Raw genomic sequence first — 16,221 nt, 5'->3', positions numbered from 1 at the left:
GCACAGCTTCCAGAAAGGCTGGAATTACAGATGAGCTAGATTGTTAGGTTGGACGAATTATACCGGTATTACAGATGAGCTAGATTGTTAAGCTGGACGGATTATACTTGGATTTCAAATGCGAACCGTCAACAATCTTCCATTATGATGATTTCTAAAATCGGAAATGAGCACATCGGCACAGCTTCCAGAAAGGCTGGAATTGTTAAGCTGGACGGATTATACTGGTATTACAGATGAGCTAGATTGTTAAGCTGGACGGATTATACTCGGACTTCAAATGTGAAACGTCAACAATCTTCCATTATGATGATTGTTAAAATCGGAAATGAGCACATCGGCACAGCTTCCAGAAAGGCACACTGGGATCACAGGAACAAATGGTGTTTGATCAGGGTCAGGGAGTCACAGTCTTGACCCTCATGGACCCGTTCATTTTCTCGGAGCTCCTTTTGGATTGGAGGGCTTCGTTGGAGACCCTGGCATTGGCCGCTTGCTTCTTCCGGAAGAAGAAGAAGGCCAACATCATGATGATGAAGACGCCCATCAGGACTGTGACAACGATGCCTACGATGGAACCCGTAGACAATCCTGCCAGGAAAAATAATTTCAGTGTAAAAGACGGCCATAAGAGAGGAAAATGAACAAAACATTTGCAAGGGGGAAAAAAAGGAGAAAAGTGAATCTATTTGCATAAAAGGGGTCCAGATAAAGATGACGCTGACCTAAAAAAGCTAATCTCTATAACAGGGGTTTTCAAACAGGGTGCCGCGGCACCCTAGCAGGGGCGCCGACTTGCAAAACTTATTGGGGGGACCGGACATCACCGGGGATTTAGGGGGTTAAATCCCTCAGAGGTTCCCCCACTCCAAATAAAGGTGAGATTTTTGTATTTTGAAAATGCCATATTTCTGGTGGGCATAATTTTAACAAACAAACGGTATGTTACTTGGCGTTTTCGAAGAAAAACAATCTAAAAATTGGTTTGCAAATTTTCTGGTACAATTAAATCATGTCATTCTTCTTAGTAAGATATTTTTTGTTCTATTTTATGGGGAGCCGTGCAGTGCCGTAGCTAGGTATTGATATGAGGTAGGACACTTGACTTGAATGGAACGGCACTCCCAGAGATGCCGACTTAAAAATGGGGGGAAACCGGGGGGAGGGGGGTTTTGCCGCGGGAATTTTTCTAAATTTGAGATGAAAAATAGTGAATTTAAAGTTCTTTTTTAAGCATTTTAAAGTCATATTATCAACATTACAACCCTGAAAACTCGACAAGCCTGACACACATTTTTTTGTCTTTGAAAAAAGGAATAAATAACAACAAGCACAGTATTTTCATAAAAAGGTAATTTAATTTATGCATGTCGTTTAAGACCAGTTGTTTTTTCATTCTTGATATCAGCTAACGTATTCAAGTGTAAACACCGTCTCTCAATGTCTAGGTCCTGTTTGAAAAACTAAGTTGATTTTTCAAAATTTGTTTCACCTCTGTTTAAGAAAAGCAAGCACTCTTGTTCAACTGCAATGACCTGTGTGAGCCCAGTTGATGTAAACCGCACAATAATGCAAGATTGTACCATTTCACAAACCTCAATGTAAAGTGCATTGTACTCCTTTTGGATTTTGGGATGAGTTTAGAAAGCATAATATAATTAATAATTTTCTTAATTTCTTGGGGGGGGGGGGGGTTACTCGGGCCCCCTCAGGCCCCATGGAGTCGGCGCCACTGCACCCTAGGGTGCTGTAGGAAGAGGTGAGGGGTGCCGCAAAGTGTCCATAGTATCTATGCATATGTAAGGTGAGTGCGCCAAACAATGCCCGATTGACCAGTAAGAAAATCCTACTTTTTTGTTACAGTATAACACTAGATCCTCTTTCATCGTCATCAAAGAGCCTAACTGATGATAAAGGGTTATCAACAAGCCATTTTCAACTACCAGGCAACGGTGCAGCAAAAGTTGTTGCAGAAGAGTGATGTCAAAACTTTTTGATCTTATTTTATGGTATATTTTGTTTCTACATGGTTCCGTGAAGTTTTATTAGAATAAAAAATGTTGCATGATGTTCTTGAAATTTTGTTAAACTTTGTAATTGACAAATTCAAGAAAAAAAAATGTTGTGTTCCGTCATTTTTTCCCACGATTAGATAACCTAGACAACTAGATTGTAGTACTAAAAGATCATGGTTCGCCTTATTAACACTAGTCCTTATTACATAGCAATGGAGTATTTGGAAGGAGGATATGTTCCTGTGCTGCGTATGTTGCACATATGAGGCTGTGAGAAGCGAAGGGATGTAAGTGGCAAAATTAAAAATTTGGAGATAACCAGTACAAATGGTAAGTGAACCTCTCCTCTGTCTTGGGGCAAGAGATGGTACTAGTAGCCCTGGTAGTTGCTGCTATACAGCAAGATTTAGAAAAAAAAATCAATGAAAGCCTACCTAGGACGTAATGTTTATACGCGTTTTACGCAGAACTTGAAAATGTCCACTTACATCCCTTTGCTTCCCACTGCCTCATTTGTGCACGAACTGCGTACTGGTGCGGGGAAAAAATCATAAAAATAACGACTTATTAGCTGTTTACATAATAGAGATAAACTAGGGTGCTGCGAGAAAATTCTAAATCTTCAAAGGATGCCATTTAAAAAAAGTTTGCGAACCTCTGCTCTGTAAAATGTACATCATTTCAGAAGTAAACAATAAGTTTTTCAGTAAGAAACCATATACAGTAGAATACCTTCATAACGCCGACCTATATAACGCAATTTTCTATAAACCGCACAACTTTTCAGAAGTAAACAATAGTTTTTTAAGTTTAAAAAATCCCTATGTTTTACCTTGCTAACATAAAAATTGTTAGGAAAATTAAATTTTGAAACAGTTTTTCATCTTTCCAGCTTAATTCAAAGCTTTTAAATGACAATTAATATTCACAGTAAAGAGAAAATATCAGATGGCTCTTGAAAATGCAGCTGTTATGCAAACCATGGAGCTGGCAGAAGTGCAGGATAATTCACTTTCTTTTAATTGTAAAGCATATTATTTGTGAATGATTAGTTGTATAATTAGTGTTTTAATACTCATTGCAGATAGAACTCATTCTGAAGAGCTAATATATATATATATATATATATATATATATATATATATATATATATATATATATATATATATATATATATATATATATATATATATATATATATATATTCTGAATATTGGTTTCAAAATTTGTGAAATGACCCATATAATGCCAAAACCTATATAACGCAAAAGCTCTGGTCCCAAGGTGTGCGTTATAATGATCTTCTACTGTACTCTATTTTGCCTTTTTAACATAAATTTTTTTGGCAAAATATATTTTGAAAGTTTCACATCTTCCTATATTTATTCAAAGCTTTAAAATGATTATTAGCATTCATAATGAAAAAATTACCAGATTGTCCATGTAAATGCAGCTGTTATGCAAACCACGAAGCTAGTGAAAGTGCATGACCATGCACTTCCTATCAAACCATGAAACATTCTATTTGTGAAATGTGATTGACACTACTGCATTGATTAAATTGCATAATTTGTGCTCTGATACTCATTGTAGTGAAAACTTATTCTAATGTGCAAATCTATTCATGTGTTCTGAATGTTATTTTCTAAATTCGTAAAGTTATCTACATAACAAACCTTTGGTCCCAAGGTGTGCGTTATAATGGTCTTCAACTGTAATTTAAAAATTATACTGCTTAGGCATACATTAAGCAATTTTAAATCATAAAATGAGCAATACAAGACATTTATGAAGGAGTTTGTAAATATTTAAAAATAATTTTACAACAATCAGGGATACAGTATAACAACAATATTGTATAATTGTAGCGGCAGCTTCTTATGAAGGGTTTTTTCCAAATAAAATTAGTAGCAGCAGAACTTATAAGATTGATTAGAAAAAGATATAATGTTTGGGAAGTATATTCACTTGGTGTATCTTCCCAATAATAAAAAAGTATAGCAACTATTAAACTGAAATTGCAACAAAAGTCAAAACATTTTCAGTAGAAAAAAAAAAGAAAGATGAACTCCGTATCTCAGAGTCAGACTATTATAAGTCCTAAAATTGCAATTTTCTGTTTAGTAGTGCATTGTATGTAGAATCATATTCTGCATTGAGCCATAACTTTAAATTTATTTCTCGCCTCCCGTTTTTTAATTTAAAAAAAAAAAAAAAATAACGAAGCGTTTCTAATGCATAAAGATATGTAAAAATAAGTTTCAAACTCTTTTGTCAAAATATAAAGGAATTCGGGTCATAAAGGGTTAAAATAGGGAGATTTGAGTAAATGGCAAAAATTTGATAAGATAAAGATTGTTAAAAAGTTTCACGAATATTTGATACTAAGAGAATACACAATATAAATATGTATAATACATACAAAGTATAAATAAAAATATTTCGGAAAAAGGTTTGCTTTTGTACTTAAACTCCAATTTTTTAAAAAAAAGAAGATGTTACATTCAATTTGAAGTTACATTATTTTTTTTTAATGAAAAATAATCTGTGAAACATTTTCCTGAAAAAGATCTCCAAAATAATAATAATAATAAAGGAATAACGGACACTTCTTTTTGAACAAATAAAAAAGAAATGAAGAATTATGAATTACACAAAATATATACATATTTGTTTTACTATAAATAATGTATTTCATTATTTTGAACTCCGTAATAAAATAACAAGAAAATATAAAACATTCCACATCATTTTTAAACAATAGATTTTTTTCCGTTTGATTACAGACACTACCATTTTACTATTAGGACCTTTCTGAAATCAGTTTTGAACATGTTATCTCTGATTTATATAATTTTTCTGTGAAAATATTTATCAAAATAAATTTCAAACACCAAACAGCTTATACTGTATTTTATAGGAAATAAATTACAGTGAAGCACCACTTATACGTTTCTCTTTTATACGTTTTTATCATTTATACGCTTTTTAAATTGGTCACTGCAGAGTCCAATACATATTAATGTATACCTCTTATACATTTTTTCATTTGTACGCTTCTTTCATGCAGTCCCTACAAAAACGTATTAATGGTGTTTCACTGTATATCTTAAGAGAATAAAGAAAATGACAAACTAATATGTTTATTATTGTAAGCTCTTTTTCTAACATTTCATTATTAATCTTTCATAGTTTTGTAAAAAACTTTAGCAAAAAAAAAGTCAAAACACCTTGTACTTGTTATTTAGATTGCGTTTTTGCTTTTTGTGAAAAATGCGATAGGAAACTAAACCCTGGCTTCCATATTATATTAAACTCCAGGGTAATACCTACCACTATTTGTGGTTTAACCGATTGGATGGGGCCCTGAAGACAGCTTTGGTTTTTGATCCAGACCAGAAGCCAAGCAATCCCCAGTTCAATACCTCTGGGGAGTCCTCAGAGGTATCGTTTCACTTGGAGGACTTTGACCACGACATATTTTACTGGATCCAGTCACCTTTAATGAACAGGTAGGACCTTTGGCTAGCTTTGAATTTGGGACTCCTTGGCTTCCAAAAAGGATGAAAAGATTGGAAAGCGCCCTCAAAGCAGAATACTACTAAATTTGCGACGTACGTTGCAGAACAGATGCCTGAACTGCAGAACAATTCTGCTCAAATGTGAGAGAAAAACTCAAATTTTCTGCAAAAATTCTACAGATTTCGGTGAAATTTCTGCAGTAAATAACTGCAGTTTTTCTGCAAATATCTTCCAACTCAAGATAAAATTTTGCACAAATTCTGTAGATTTCTTTAAATTAGAAGAAAATCTAAAAGTCTAGGAAATTACAACAATTCGGCGGAAAACTCGCAAAAAATGTTGAATTCTAGAAGTCATCTGCAAGAACTTAAGATTTACTTTGAGCTTAGAGAAATCTGCAGAATTTGTGCAAAGTTCTATCTTGAGCTGGAAAATATTTGTAGAAAATCTGCAGCTTCTGCAGAAATTTCATATTTTAAGTCTGAAAAGATTCTGATTTTTCTAGCGTTTTTGGTTCTCTCTTTCTTTTCTCAATCGACCTTCATCCGCTGCAATTGCCTCCATAAACGTATGTTTTGGATACATGCCAACGTCCATCGACGAAAATTGCGTGTCTTCTTTGAGAATTCAATCCTTTTGCATCCTGAAAATATTTCAGTTATTTAGAATGTTTTGAAGTGTTTTATTATTTGCTACCCTAATTCGACTTGTTTTACTTATTATTTCAGTAATTCATTTATTTATTAACATTATTTTAATTTATCTTTTATGCCATATAAAATTAACCAAAAGAACGTGGTTTGACACTTGAGCTCAGATTTTTAGAAAATTTTGTATCTTTGCTCTTTTTATGCATTTTAGAAAGCATGTAAAATATTTTTCTAGAATTTCAATCGGTTTAGGTTCTACAGAAATGCATAGCAGCGGTGAAGTTATAAAAACTGAAAAAAAAAAAAAAAAAACTGTATGAAAGGATTTTGATTTAGGGCTCCCGATTTGTGGAAAAGATCACGTTGATTTGCTTGTGTATGCAATGCTTGAAGTACTTGCAGAACAATTGTGGTCAAATGATTTTACGTTGCAGAACATCGTCAAGTATTCTGCTTTGGGAGAAAGCGCCAATCTATATCGCACCAACAACAGAACAAGGGAAGAACTCACCATCGTATATCTCCATGACGGCAAAGGAGGTGAGGTGAGAGGACCAGCACCTCATGACATTGCCATCGACACCGAAGGTCACCAGACCCTCGGAGCTCCACTCTCCATTGGCTGCATCCCAGTAGGAACACCTGTAGAGGATGCGGTTGCTCACGGACTCCGAGTAGTTGCCGCTGTGGCTCAGGGCCAATCGGATCGCATTCGGGACGTCCGCCATGCTCAGTGGCTTGCCTGGAAGATTCGGATGGCTCGTTAGTTTTTTATATCTTTCATAGGTCTGCATAAGAGACCTTAACCTTTTGAAGATTTAGTATCCATTTTATATTCGTATTTTAGTTACACTCAAGTAGGGGCAGCACCAGGGCAGTCAAAAATACCTTCTGGAGGGTTTTTTTTGATAAAAACCTTCTGAAGGGGATATTTCAGTGGCGTAGCTAGACCCGACTTTCGGGGGGGGAGGGTTACTTCTTTTATATATATATATATATATATATATATATATATATATATATATATATATATATATATATATATTTAATATATATATATATATATATATATAATCGCTTGGAATTTTTTCCTTTTCTTCTTTTTTTTTTCTTTCTCTTCTCTCTTCTTTTTCTCTTTTTTTTTTGAGACTAACGTTTCGGGGGGGGGGGGCTTTTGTCCCCAAAACCCCCCCTTAGCTACGCCCCTGTTTTCGGGGGGGGTTTGTCCCCAAACCCCCCCCCCCTTAGCTACGCCCCTGGGATATTTTGATCAAAAATACCTTCTAGACAGGGTTTTTTGATCAAAAAACCTTCTGAAGGGGATTTTTTGATCAAAAATACCTTCTAAAAGAGGTTTTTTCACAAAAATACTTAATGAAAGGGGTTTTTTGATCAAAACAGCCCTTTCATACGCATAAACTACTGTATTAGAATTTACATTTATGTTAAAGCTGCACCACTGAGGAGTAGGTTTGGGGAATCACACAAAATTAGGACACAATTTTCATGAAATTTTGGGACATTTTCAGGACAATGAATGTTAATATCAACAAAAACAAGCGGTAATACTTTAATCATTGCGTTTTTGTTACCTTCATTATGGATTGCACCTTCCCCCTCCCCCCTTCCTCCAGCTTCAGTAAAAGAAAAAAGCTGTGAAGGTTTTTAGGTGGGCAACCTGCACAGTCAAAATCGTATGTTGGGAGCAATAGCCGTTGAAAAACAAAACCCTAAAATAATACAAATATTCAAATGACGAATTTTTTTTAAAGTACCTCCTTCAGGTTCCCTGAGTGTTATATCCAGAACAGGAGAAGTCCTCCTGTCTGTAGTGGGGTAAGGAGCAGATGCAGGGTACAGAGTGAGAGCTACCACAATTCCTTCTTTGCATGTCTTGGCACATTTCCTCTTTCGAACTCTGAAAGAAACATAAGAAAAATACCATTTGCTGCATTTTGGAGTAGATAGAGCTGAAACTTGAATAGACAACACATGAAATTAGAAATTATAGCTCAATTAACCAAGGGAGGCAATAGTGCACCCTCCAAAATAAAAATCATGAAGACTGTCTCCCCTGTCCCACTTCTCAGAAAAAGAGAAAAATACGTGCAGAGGTCCCTCATCATGTCCCCTCCCCCCCCCCCCCAAACACAATCAAAAAGTTTTCATGGCATGACCTCTTTCCCTAGTTGGGTAACCATGAAATTAATAAATTACATATTCCACTAAATAAAATCAAGAGGAAAATATCTTCGCATTTTTAGTTAAAATGTGCTAATTTTAGGAAATAGTTGCAAAAGTTGGTAAGTATGCATAAATCAAAATTGCCGTTCAACCAAATCAAAACTGCACTGAGGATAAGTAGTTTTCCTTAGCATTGAAAAATGTATGGTTAGTTTTGAAAAGATAAGAAAACTGAGAGGAAAAAAAAGGAAGAAGAAAAAGAAAAATGAGGGGGAGAGGTGGGAGATGACAATGAGATGATAAATATTTAATGAATATGAATTTTGAAAAAAAGAAAGACTTTAATCATTTTTAAATATGAACAAAAAATGGACATTTTTTTTAATCAAAGAACCAATTTTACTTAAATAAACAACATGCTTTGAAAGTTTCCTTAAAAAAGGAGAGGAGAAAAAATCTTGATTCTTTGTAGAAAACTTACAAAAAATAAACAAATAAATAAAGAATAAAGTACAATTAAAAATGATTAAGAATTCTATTCAAAACTAAGCACATCAAAGGGCCCTTGAAACAGGTCATTGAAATGAAGCCCTTTGAAGGAGGTGTGGGAATTTTTATTTAAAGATACAAAAAGTATGACCTATAATACACTCTAAACCTCTTCAGAATTTTTTTTCTAGCAGTGGAAAAACCACTGCTTAAAGAAATAGTCACTACCTGTATGCTGTTATCTTGTGACTCTAATAACATTACAATAATTTAGGACTGTAGGTCCAATGTTCGTCAACCTAAACTTCTTTGAAAGACCTTCCGAATGAATGGAGATGAAAGATTTTGTTGCTGGGTAAATTAGGGTAATGATTTATATGAAATTAAGTGAATCAGACTCAATGAAGCATAATCAGGGTTCTCAGAGAGAAGAAGTCATAAAAGAAGAGTTGCTTTGCTCAGTTTGATCCACTCTACCCCATGACTGAATCAACATCTTAGTTCACTCGGTAAGAAAAAGTCATCTCCTTCCAAGGACGGATACAAGGGAGGGGCGATGGGGGCGATCGCCCCTCCTTGAGCTGAGAGACAGGAAATTTCTTCATGTATATTTTCAATACTGAAGTTTCAAAACTGTAATTTTACATAATATTCGATGGTGTTAGAAGAAAGGGAGCTCTTTCCATTAATTCTTCCGAAATTGAAGTCTTTAAAATGCAAACGTAGCACATATCTTATTACTCTGGGGATGGGGCACAAACTTTCTACAGGAATATTTTGGAAATTAAAGTTCCGAAATCTCAATTTTAGACGATAGATGATATTAGGGATAGGTAAACGAGAGGTTCAATACACTCCTTTGAAAATTTTTAGAAATTGAAGTTCTAAAGAGTAAAGAGTGAAAACAATCGCCCCCTCCTTGAACATTTTCTGGATCCGCTCTTGTCTCCTTCTCAGCTGATGAGAGTTCATCCACTGAAACTTCTTTCAGACCCTTTCTGTTCCTATGTGAAACAAAAAAGAGCTGGTTCACATGGAGTGAAATGAATCAGAATTCACTTTGAGTGAAGTGAAACCGACCTAGTGAAGGGACTCTATCAAGGCTGAATTTGCATTTTTTTAAATTTAGATGACCCATTTTGTTACTGGGTAAAACAGATTGAATTCACAAGAAGTGAAATGAGTCAGACTTCATTAAAAGCAACATAGTTGTTGCTTCACTTGGTTTGATCCACTCCACCCTGAATGAATCATCATCTTAGTTCACTCTGCAAGAAAAAATCATCTCCTTTTCAGCTGACAAAAGTTCATCCACTGAAACTTCTTTTGCAGACCCTTTCTATTTTTCTGTAAGCTAAGGTGCTGATTCACTTGGAGGGAAATGAATCAGAGTTCACTAGGAGCCAAGTGAAACAGACCAAGTGAAGGGGTTCAACCGAGGCCTAAGTTGCACTTTATTTTCGTGAATGGAGATGACCCATTTTGTTACTGGGTAAAACAGATTGTGAATCTACTTGAAGTGAAATGAATCAGACTGAGCAAAGAATAATCAGGGTTCCTGGAGTGAAGAAGTCATAAAAAGCAGCTGTTGCTTCACTTGGTTTGATCCATTCCACCCTGAATGAATCAGTACCTCAATTCACTCGGTAACAAAAAGTCATCTCCTTCTCAGCAGACAAGAGTACATCCACTGGATTGTCCTTGGTAGTCCTTTACCGCTTCTGTTACCATGAAAACTAAAGCGCTGAACAGTGTTGCCAGATTGGGGGAAATTTCCCCATTTTGGGGAAATCTGGCGACCTCTGGGGAAATTTTGGGGAAATGAGTTTTGAGGGGAATTCTTTGGGGAAAATTTTTTTTCTTGGGGAAAACCTGGGGAAAGAAAAACCTCGGGGAAAAAAGAATTTTTTTCGTTTTGAGATTCTCGACAAGAAGTAGTAGTTACATTGTTTGTATCAAACAGCGTTCGTTTAGCTTTGCTCAACTTCATGGAATTCGCATTTCGCATTATGTGGAATATTATGCTACGGAATTCGCATTCATGTTCTGCGTAAGCAACTAGTTGATACGTAAAACAGGCAAAAATAAGTGTCATGAAGAATGTTTTTGGATAAATATATACAAAAATCATAGTTTAAATGTACATACAGAAGCAGAGTAGCAAATGCAAGTTGAAAAAAAACATTTGGTTATTTCTTATCTTTTGATCAGGCGCTTGTATTTATGATTAGTGGCATCCGCACGGCTTTGCCCGCAGTAGAAAATTAAAAGGTGTTTTGGTTCCCCTGTATATTTACAAATAATGCATGATGAATTTCTCGCCAATATTCTTGTCCACGTTACGGTTCCGCGTTATGATAGTTGGGTAATTTACTCGTCCATCTTATGATAATTTTGCTCGGGAAAATGCTCTTAAAATTGGAATAGAAAAAACAAAATCGAATTTTCGAAAAATCGCTTTGAGGTGCACACCCCTATGCTACAAACTAATTTTGTGCCAAATTTCATGAAAATCGGCGTAACGGTCTAGGCGCTATGCACGTCACAGAGATCCTGACAGACAGAGATAGTCAGAGAGATTTTCAGCTTTATTATTAGTAAAGAAGATAAAGAAAAAGAAGACAAAAAAAAAAAAAGTGAAAATGGAAAGAAAAAAAAGTTGGAGGAATTTTATAAAAAAAAATTGTTTATTTGGGGAAAATTTTTTTTTCAAGAGACAAAAATATTAAAGGAAATCGATTTATTTTATGAAAATATTAGTGGAAAAATAATTTTTGAATTTGGGGAATTTCGATAGAAAACTTGGTTTTTGGGGAAAAATAGGAAGGGAATTGGGGAAATCTGGATTTGACCATCTGGCAACACTGGCGCTGAATCACTTGGAGTGAAGTGAATCAGACCAAGTGAAAGTTTCTTCGAGTGAAGAGGACATGAAAGATGCTCAACGTACTTGTCCCTGATGGCGTCCTCGAAGCGCACGGACCCTTCCACCGTGCCGTCCGAGGACATGGCCTTGATGTAGATGGGGCTGCGGTCCGGGTGCTGCCGGAAGACCAGGCTGGTGGGGTAGCCGGGGTACTTGGAGGACATGAGAACCCGGGTTCCCAGCGGCACGCTGGCGCTGAGCCGCTCCACGAAATAGTCCAGGGTGTTCTTGACGGCATCCGACACGGCAGAACCCGCATCGCGGCACTGGAGGGCTTCCGCGACATTGGTGTGACCCCGGGACAGGACTTCTGCCGGGATCTTGATCTGAGGGGAGGGAAAAGGATCGTTAAAGTCCGACAGTGAAAATGAAGCATCTGTCAGTTATTTGAGAAGCAAGTTCATCCCGCAAAATAGGTAGGAAAGGAAGAAAGGATATGAGCCATATTTACGAGTTCAGCCCCTTAACTGCTACATATATTTCAGAAAAATGGAAAGAATGAAATTTTATTGACCTTAATTTTAGTCTTTATACTATTACTAGTGGTACCCGCACGACTTTGCCCGTAATAGAAAAATTAAAAGGTCTTTTGGTTCGCCTGTATATTTACAAATAATGTATGGTGAATTTTCTCGCCAATTGGCTTGTGCCCATGTTACGGTTCCACGTTATGATAATTTCGTATCTCGCCAATTGGCTTGTGCCCATGTTACGGTTCCACGTTATGATAATTTCGTATCTCGCCAATTGGCTTGTGCCCATGTTACGGTTCCACGCAATGATAATTTCGTATCTCGCCAATTGGCTTGTGCCCATGTTACGGTTCCACATTATGATCATTTCGTATCTCGCCAATTGGCTTGTGCCCATGTTACGGTTCCACGTTATGATAATTTCGTAATTTATGATAGTTTTGTTCTTAAATTTGGAATAGAAAAAGAACCACATCGAATTTTCGAAAAATCGCTTCGAGGTGCACACCCCCATGCTACATACTAACTTTGTGCCAAATTTCATGAAAATCGGTCGAATGGTTTAGGCGCTATGCACGTCACAGACATCCAAACATCCTACAGACATCCTACAGACATCCAGACATCCTCCGGACAGAGAGACTTTCTGCTTTATTATTAGTAAAGAAGATAACAGTTAGAAATTGGATTTTCGTTTCAAAACTAAAATTTCAAATGCAATAAATACTATGTTTACAATTTTTACATACACATGGAAAAGTAATGGGTAACACATCTTATTTAATTAGAGCAAATTTTAGCTCTTATTTATGCTCTGCTCTTATTTTGAGCAATTCAAGACAGAAGATAAAACATAATTGAATGCCACAAACATAATTGAATGCCATGGATACAAGGGAGGGGCGATGAGGGCGATCGCCCCTCCCTTGAGGGACCCTGCACCAGCAATTTTTCCGAATTGAAGTCTTAAAATGCAAATGTATGCCGTTTTTAATGGCGTTAAGAAAGGAAATAGACTTTGAATCAACCTTAAGCAAAGTTTTGGGAATTAAAGTTTCAAAAAGACAATTTTAAACGATGTTTGGCGATGTTTGAAAAAGAAGTTTGGAAGCCTTGTAAGGGTATTTTGCAAAATTTAACTCTTAAAGCGCATTTTAGACGATTTTTGACGATGCTAGGGGGAGGAAGGTTCGAAACTTTCCCCAGAAATTATTACAAATTTGAAGTTCTAAAACACAGTTTTGGAGTACCTCTTTCAATAGTAAGGGAAAGGAATAATTTCGAGACTTCTTTGGCTAAATCTTTATATTTTAGTTGTTTTAGATAACTGTGCCCCCCCCCCCTCCTCGAAAACTGTATAAATCAGATACGCAGTAAGAGGTCAGTTAAAAAATCAACCGCACCCTCCTTGAAAACTTCCGGGATCCGCCCTTGTTGAATGCTTTTATTTTGTTTTTGAACTTTGTCAGACCCAGGGTTCGAAAATATCGAAATATTTCGAAGATATATTTTTGAAAATATCGAAAATATCCGATATTTTGATATCTATCCAATATTTTCAATCAGCACAAACTAATGTCTTCAAAATAGTAAATGCATGCTCAAATCACTCTTTGATTATTATTATAATATGTCAACTTAAAATTAAAGTTTTGTTCATTATTCATACCTAATATTTCATTTTAGATTTTTGTCAATTTTAATTCATTTAGCATTAGCTGTTTTACTCATTTGTCTTCTGTTACCTACTTTTGCACAGTTATATGATTTAGAAATAAACAATATGCATAGAAATAAACAATAATAATTACGTACTTTAAATATGCATTAAAACTGTTACATTACTAATAATTTTATGAACAGAAAATAAAAAAAGAATATTATGTTATTTTGCTACATTAGTGATGTATTAATACATCATAAAAATATAGTACATAACTTTCTGGCTATTTTTAATAATAAAAGAGCAACATTACTATGATTAATATAATTTTCATATAGAAAATACCGTAGTTGGAAAAATAAATGTCGAAAATATCAAAATATCATGATATCTTCAAAATGAATATTGGATATATATTGTGATATATATTGGCAAACCCTGATCAGACCCAATACTAACTTTGAATGATGAATTAAAAAAGAAAAAAATATATATTAATTGCTTTTAAGCACATAGAATAATAGAGAAAAATTATATATTTAAAAAAAAAGACCTTGATTTTTTATTTTTGAGAAAACTAATGTCGCCTAGAAAAGCAGCATTAAAATGTTAGTGTTATGATCCAGGAGGAGCATTTGAGTGAAAACTAATAGTCTTGCATGTAACATACAATAGTTAATAATTTAGCAGCATGTTTAATAATTTTCTACTCTAAAAATAATTAAAAATAGGGACCCTTCCTGATATGTATGATTGCTATTTTCCTTTTTTTGGAAAATTCCATTTACATTTTCCTGAAATCAAGTTATGAGTAAAAATATGTGAAAGAAATAACCTTTCTTCCAGGGGTAGAAATTTAGTAAAATAAGTTACTGGTACAATGGTCTAGTAACTGCAAAATTTAACTGATCTGTTGACACTTTTAGTAATCCATTCTTGCATCCTGGTTTTAAATTATGAAAAATTAAAGCAAAAAGACAAAAACATGTGGACCAAAATTAACATGAAAATAGAGTTGATTAGCAGTTTTCAATAGACATGTCTGAGCGACTGGGAAATTGAAGGAAACAACAAGCATCTTCCTTTTTTTCTAATACTGGTAAAGAAATTAAGGCAACAAATCTTATGCATGTAATTGCTTTGGGAAGGAAGGAAATAGGGTAAATATGTTGTAAATCTGTGCAAAAAATTTTTAATCTGTATTTTTTTTGCTTAGAAAACATAAGCATTGCAAATAAAGGAGAAAATTTGCTCTCAACAGTTTCAAAAAATGATGATGATTAAGTTTAAAAAAAAGGAAAACAGGAATAAAACATCACTGGTATAAGCATGGACCACTAAAATTTATATTCTGCTGGTCGGATGGATGTTTTTATGTTCTTGGACCAGTGGACCACTGTTAAGTTTGAGCTCTAGTTTCTTAACTACTGTCATCTCCTAACTAGAATATTAACTAATACTGTGCAGCATTGACACAGCTTATTTAACTTTTTTTTTGTAAGTGTTGCTCAGTGTATTCTACAGACGATGCAAGATTAATCTTTATACATAAATGGCTACTTCTGTGTGTACGTATGCATGTCCAGGATAATCTTCAAAACTACTGGACCGATTTTAACCATTTTTTCATCATAAATAGCTACATTATCAGGGAGCAACTCAGGCTAACATTTATTCCTAAAAAACTTAGTTAAAAAATGTTATGATGGAAAAACAGTTAATGTCATGTCATTTTTCAAATTAAATGATTAAATATAAAACCCATAGTTAAGAAAATTCGTTGCCGTACAACAGCAATATTAAAAGTAATCATAATGAAAATTTTGAAACAAGGCTTCTCCGGAGCAAGCTTGAGTTTAAAGTCATTTAAACATTTGGAAACTCTACTTTTTGCACACTTAGGGAAACATAGTAAAGACCTTTTTTTTTTTCTTTTTGTGTGTGTGTGTGTATTATTTAATTAAATAAAGCGCACGGTTTTTTTTTTAGTGATCTTTGTTTTTGTTAGTTCATATTTTGGAAATTCTTGAAATTTTTATATGCTTCAATTCGTGTTTTCGGTTCTAAATGAATACTCATTCGTTCTTTATGGTTATTGCTATTTTACTCTTGTGGGTAAGGAAGAAACTCGATTTTTAATCACGTCAAAGCGGTGTGTTTTGAGTTCTTTCAGTTAAAACAGAAAACGAAAGAAAGTAGCGATTGTTTCTCACAGTTATTACTGACCCAGGCAATGCCAGGTATTTTTGCTAGTTTATCATAATTGAGAATAAAAAACTTTTAACATGTAAGAAGCAGT

The 16,221-nt window shown here is 34.8% G+C and overlaps 1 protein-coding gene across 1 annotated transcript in view; it reads right to left on the bottom strand.

Moving 5' to 3' along the window:
- Positions 1 to 243: 243 nt before the first annotated feature.
- LOC129217760 (uncharacterized) overlaps positions 244 to 16,221 on the bottom strand; it is a 38,188-nt gene continuing 22,210 nt past the window's right edge. The window contains exons 14-17 of the mRNA XM_054852101.1: positions 11,811 to 12,112; positions 7,963 to 8,105; positions 6,699 to 6,929; positions 244 to 591 (exon numbers count right to left, since the gene is read on the bottom strand). Coding sequence (XP_054708076.1) covers positions 398 to 591; positions 6,699 to 6,929; positions 7,963 to 8,105; positions 11,811 to 12,112 — 870 coding nt within the window. The 3' untranslated portion in view covers positions 244 to 397. The remainder of the gene's footprint in view (positions 592 to 6,698; positions 6,930 to 7,962; positions 8,106 to 11,810; positions 12,113 to 16,221) is intronic.

This window comes from Uloborus diversus, chromosome 2, assembly GCF_026930045.1.
Source record: "Uloborus diversus isolate 005 chromosome 2, Udiv.v.3.1, whole genome shotgun sequence".
Taxonomy (NCBI): Eukaryota; Metazoa; Arthropoda; class Arachnida; order Araneae; family Uloboridae; genus Uloborus; species Uloborus diversus.
This window is presented reverse-complemented; position numbering and strand designations above follow the sequence as displayed.